At 42.1% G+C, this 6,000-nt stretch overlaps 1 protein-coding gene across 2 annotated transcripts in view; it reads left to right on the forward strand.

Moving 5' to 3' along the window:
• Positions 1 to 658: 658 nt before the first annotated feature.
• atp1b2b (ATPase Na+/K+ transporting subunit beta 2b) overlaps positions 659 to 6,000 on the forward strand; it is a 10,733-nt gene continuing 5,391 nt past the window's right edge. For both annotated transcript variants that reach the window (XM_023404752.2, XM_023404753.2), the window contains exons 1-3: positions 659 to 1,066; positions 5,474 to 5,602; positions 5,695 to 5,802. In XM_023404752.2, the coding sequence (XP_023260520.1) occupies positions 976 to 1,066; positions 5,474 to 5,602; positions 5,695 to 5,802 (328 nt within the window). In that variant the 5' untranslated portion in view covers positions 659 to 975. The remainder of the gene's footprint in view (positions 1,067 to 5,473; positions 5,603 to 5,694; positions 5,803 to 6,000) is intronic.

The following is a 6,000-nucleotide window of genomic DNA, read 5'->3' on the forward strand; positions in this document are numbered from 1 at the left end:
AGCGCGGGATTCCACTAACAGCAAGCACCACAGCATATTTTAACCTGTCCCTAGCTTCCAATCTGCTGCCACTGCAAACATGTCATTTGGGATAGATGAAACAAATATTAACAAAATTTGTTTCCAAATATGAGGTTTAAACAAATCACATCAGCTGATGCAGTTGTCTAGATAGACTAATAGACTTCTCATTTATTGTGACAAAATAAACTTAAGACAGCAGGCCTCTATGACACCTGGCCCCTGGCTCACTCAACCACTGATTTTAATTAGGAAATATGAGATAAATAATAACGCCCCTGTGGTTAGGCTATAATAGCAACATGGTGCTAATTTCCAGATCGATAATTAAGTACAATAAGGGGCCTATACATGTATCAGCGAGTAACACAGACACTTTAGATTCCTTTAGGAATATCAGAGGGATATTTTGCAGATTTTTCTATGGGGACGTGACGATACGGACCTGGAAGCCTATGGAACGATGCCCTCAGCCATCATACCATTTGCTGGCGAGGTTGTCTTTCATGCGTCAGGGTCTGTGAGGAGGGAGGATGTGGCGCAGGTGATTGGCCGGGGATAGAGGATGAGGTTGAAGTGGGTGGGATTTGGAGAGGGTTGGGGTGCATGTAGAGAGAGGCGGAGGGAGTGCTTTACCGCAGTATCACTAGATTTCTGCAGCACTCATCAAAACTCTGCGGCATGCAGACAGGAGCTGGGGGGGAGGGCAGTTACTAGGTCTGTGCTGAGTGTACGGCTGCTGCCTCTCTTCGTCTGTTGCTGTTATTAGACAGTCTGCAGTGGTGTTTTGAAGCGTTTAGGTAGACCTCTTGAATTGCCTCTCCTCTGCACGGTGGTACAGTAGAGCTCTCTATCTCTCTCTCGCTCCCTCTCTCTGCTGTCTGGCAAATTGTTTCAACCCGGTGCTTATTGCATAAGGGCGCATTTAGTAGAGGTCCAAACTTTTATGACAAAATGGCCAAGGATGGAGAAAAAAGCGAATGGAAGGAGTTTATATGGAACCCGAGGACGAGGGAGTTTCTGGGCAGGACGGCGAGCAGCTGGGGTAAGTCCTGTCCAGCTACAGCAATGCAGCAAACATGGTCCCTCTGCCCTGTAACAGGTCTCTGTCTTAGTCTCCTCAGCCTTTCCTACAGGTTCAGCAGAGGACTCCTACCGAAATGCTTATGCCATGACTATAATGTAAATTTGACCCTGATTGAAGTTGTCTAAGTTGATTATTTCCCCTCAGTGTTCAGGTGATGAGATGGCTGTCGCTGTCTACTACAGTCTGGTGCTGGAATCAGAATGCGGCACCGCTCCCGTGGAAGCCGGCGGAAAAAATCCTCCTGCCTACTTTTTTTTTGTATATATAGATATATATCCATATATATACATATCTCTATATATAAATGCATATATTTATTTATTAATTTATGCAACTGCTTCCCCTGCGCAATGCGCTCAACATAAGGGTGGGGGAATATGGTCTTATTTTGCATTTGAATGTGCCAGATGACTGCAGCATTGCCGAAACAGGTTCCACTCTGTTGCAAAGTGCATATCATCAGCTCCCTCCTCTCTGTGGCAGAGTGCTTCAGCTACAGCTTCAACATGAATTTTGCTGCAGAGAAGACTTTTTGTAGGGAGATGGCTCGCTGAAGTTGAACATTGAGATTTGGTTGTGTGCCTGTAGCTGTACATGATGTCATTCATTTTCTGGTTTATCCCCCCACCCCACCCCACCCCCCCCCCCACGAGATTTTGAAGGGAGATCCAACCCCAGCCTCTGTCTAACACAATATATTGCCTTGTTCTGCTGTCCTCTTTTCTGCAACCAGCCTGCAACTATTTCAAAGATTCATGAAATGATAGGGCGCATATGGCTCTGTTCTAATGACATTGGAGCGTTTTAATCTGGGTAAAGCCGAGGGCCAAATGCTATTTGTATCACCTCCAACTCGGCCCCTCCCAGTGTGTGTAAATCAGTGAGGGATTTAATCCTAATCTAATGACTTCATTGGCTGATGGGGAAGGTATCAATTCAGGACATTCTTGCAAACTAAACCACTCTCAGGAATTTAGACTATTTTTGATCTTTCCCATTAGAGACATCATCTTCATGACAAAAATGAAGTTCAGTGTTTGTGGTTGAAATAACGCCGGAAGTGGTTTTACATGCAATGGTATTCTGTTGGTGATGTTTCATGAATGGACATTTGTACTATTCGTGCAGAGTTGGGAATCATTGACTGTAGCTTTCTTTGCTGGAATCCTCCCACAGTGTACGACTTAATCCAGCTCAACGCGTCCCAGGTGCTTTAAGGTCTGGTGGCCTTTTTAAGCTGTGCTCTCTAAGGCTTGTTAATTAGGCTATTTCTGTAGTCAGTCAATACATGCAGGTATGCTAAACTTGACATTTCACCTTGGCACTTCCTCATTCTCCTAAAGATGCAGACATTGTACGTACTGTACCTCTGCTTCCACTTGTTTGACTTTGACTGGCTTTATCTACAGTCCATCCATCTTCTGTACCCACTTGTCTCAACATGCAATCAGCAAATGGAAAGAACACACCCTAGTCAGGTTTCCAGTCTCCTTAAAAGACACAATTCTTCTTTACAGTTATTTTTATGCAGTATAATGTTAATTCATAGCATTAGATCAAAGGCTTCTTTGAGGATGAAACACAGAACACTTCATTGTGTGTCCCACTTTGCATAAAGAGCTATAATGATATGGAAATAGCCCTGATAAAGTGGAACGGTCCTGCAATTTTGATGTTACATTGCCACCAGCTGACACCAGGCAAACATGGTCAAACAACTACTTCTATTTAAAATAGGACTAATTAAGTGTTCTGCACCTCCCACTTCCAAAAACAACAAAAGGCTCTTACTGGAACATGGGGAAAGAGCCTTAAAAGGAACAAAATTATGATGCTGCTCTTTCTGTATGACAACACACTATATATACACTATATACAAGATAATAATTAGTTTAACAATTAAAGAGCCACAGCTCAAAGCTATCCATCCTCTCTCAAGACCTTTTTATTTTTAGTTCCGAGGCATGTTTATCACCAATCTACAAAGCAAATGAACACCATGTCCTCCTAATTAATTCTGAAAGAAAAGAGACACCTCCCATCATTATCACAGAAGAAAGAACAGGATGCTGAACCATCTCACCCCGTCCTTTTGTTCTCTGCTTTCAACTGCCGTCTGCGAACAAAACCATGGTGAAAGAGAGATGCTTCGCTGTCCATCATCAGCATGGACTGAGAGGGCAGACTGTAAACCTAACACCCTCTTTGCCAGGGGGAAAGCCACCCTGTCTGCACGCTTGACCCTGTATACACGTGTGCACATCTAGTCTCCCCTGGGTGGTGTCATATTTGTGGTTAGCACAACATCCCTCTGAATGATGGAGAAAAACTCTTAAACACTTTGCTTTGTCGCATCTCACCTCTGATGCCTCCCTCGCTCTAGTGCCTCCAGCTCGGTCCGGGGCCTGGAGCCTGACTCTGTATATATTTAATGACTCAGCTTTGGTATTTTCCATGCTACAGATGGGATGCTCACTGAAGTCTTACTCAGCCATTCATTAATTTCAATTTGGATTCCAATAATTCAAGGAACAATTGGATGAAAAAAAACAACCCCTCTATAACTGCCCCCTGTGGAGCAGCTTCCCTTTGACATTTTGTTATGGATTCCTGTAAGCCTGGCTGTGCGGGGAGGTAGATGCAGCACTGAGCCTGCTGACAGAGCGAGCGAGCTCCACGCTGGGGGCCATCCAGCAGAGGCACAGGGTCAGGGCGCTCAGCTGCTACCCAATGCTGGCCTCAGGTGTTGATGCTTAAAATGGGGGATGTGTCATAGAAAATGCTATTTATGTTTTCCTGCTCTCTACGTTGACAAGAATGCCTGAGAGGGGACCAAACAGCAGCTTCAAAGGAATTTACTGATTTCAATTATAAAATAAAATAAAATATATAATATAAATGATAAATAATAATAAAATAAATAATATATATGTTATGTATATGTTTGTATGTATATATACATACACACACACACACAAACACACACACATATATATATATATATATATACACATACACATATACGTACACACCTGTATATTGTATATACAGAAAAAGGATACATTTATTAATTTATTGATTAGAAAAACAATCATTAGTTGCAGCCCTATTCTCTGTCTAATGTAACATTATCACTATGATCTTCTTACACTGTTCATGAAATAGGACTAGTCCATGATGGCCTGTAATCTCCTGACCCTGTGGCTCAGTCTCCAGGGGGTCCCTGTTCTCCCTCCTCCTGTATCCCCCTCTGTCATCGTTCCTCCTGCTCTGCGGACAGGGCAACTCCATAATGAAATTGGTCAGACACCAGCCGTTCAGTCCTTGGTTTAATTCACAATGTTTCAGGCTTGGAGACAGATTACAGTTATGTGTCAGTCAAGTGGATGGAGGAAATCAAGCATTAACATACAGTTGTTTATGTTCTGACTATTAATTGATAAAAGTAACTTCATTTTAGAGCATGTTGTGTATTTAATGATATTATTGTGTCTGAAGGACGGTTGTTCGTGTGTGTGAGAGAGAGAGAGAGAGAGAGAGAGAGAGAGAGGGGCAGATGTTGCAGATGGAATGAAGCCTCTAGTTTAATGAGGATTATCTGGCCTCCTGCGTACATGTTTGGTCCGAAAGTGAACAGACGCAACACGGCAATAGCAACAGCAACATTTAATTAAAATGAGCTAATTCCATTATCAATTCAGATGCAAGATTATTCATACTTAAAAATGTGTTTGCACATTATAGTAATTATGAAATGGCTCAACAAGTGTACTATGAGAGAGAGAGAGGTGTGGCTACAGCAATCTTGGCAAATGAAAAAATGATTGAGAATGTTATTGTTTTTTTTCCATAATGCATAATAAAACAGTGAAGGCTGGGTCTGCATTTGGCTCATGCTGCTTTGAAGCAAGCAACATGTAAACACAGATATAAGACTTTGTGATGTTTAGACATGATGCAGAGCCTCTCCACAACATCAAGTCCAGTACATATTACTGAGATCATTTGCCATAGGGAAAGGGGAGCTGTTCTAGTGCATCTTTGGCAATAGTTTGTGTAAATTACCTAATGTTTGTTAATAGAATTGTCAATGAATTATTGACTATTTTATTCTTATACAGTATATGCTGCTTATTACAATGGTCACTTAATGTTTTTAAAAATAAAATTGAACTTAAATGAATTCATTTGCAGTTAAAGTGAAGTCAATGTTTTGTCTGTGGGTTACAGATAAAAGCATAGACTATTATTTTGTATGTTCACATATAAGTGAGAAAATTATGTAGTTAGTTACTATTAATAATATTCCATTTCTCACTGATATTACCCACAGTTGATACAACTCTCTCCTCTCTTTGTCTACAGGTCTGATTCTTCTCTTCTATGTAGTTTTCTACATCTTCCTGGCCGGTTTGTTTACACTCACCATGTATGTCATGCTGCAGACCTTGGACGACCACAAACCAACCTGGCAAGATAGGCTCACCACACCAGGTGCAGCAACTAATGATACAAAGTGCATGAACACAGGTCACAGTGTGTGCTGCCGTGTCGTGACCTCACTGCTGTCTCTCTGTCACTCACAGGCATGGTGATTAGACCCAAAGCAGATGAGACCTATGAGATTGTCTACAACATCCACAAGACTGAGAGCTGGGACATGTACACTGAGACCCTGGACAAGTTCCTGACACGTAAGTCTGCCTCTCGTCCTCTCACACAGTGCTCAAAAAGCTTACTGCTGTGGATTATCCAAAGACCCAGAATGAATTGTTTTTACCTAATAAGAGATAATTCCTTTACAGTCAGCGGTATAGGAGATTGCCTTGCACTGGGGTTTTAGATGAGTCATAAGCTCTTACAAACAAAATCAACCCCCCCGCCCCCACCCC

This window comes from Seriola lalandi, unplaced genomic scaffold, assembly GCF_002814215.2.
Source record: "Seriola lalandi dorsalis isolate HSWRI2012SDOR001 ecotype SW California unplaced genomic scaffold, Sedor1 jcf7180002054256, whole genome shotgun sequence".
NCBI lineage: Eukaryota > Metazoa > Chordata > Actinopteri > Carangiformes > Carangidae > Seriola > Seriola lalandi.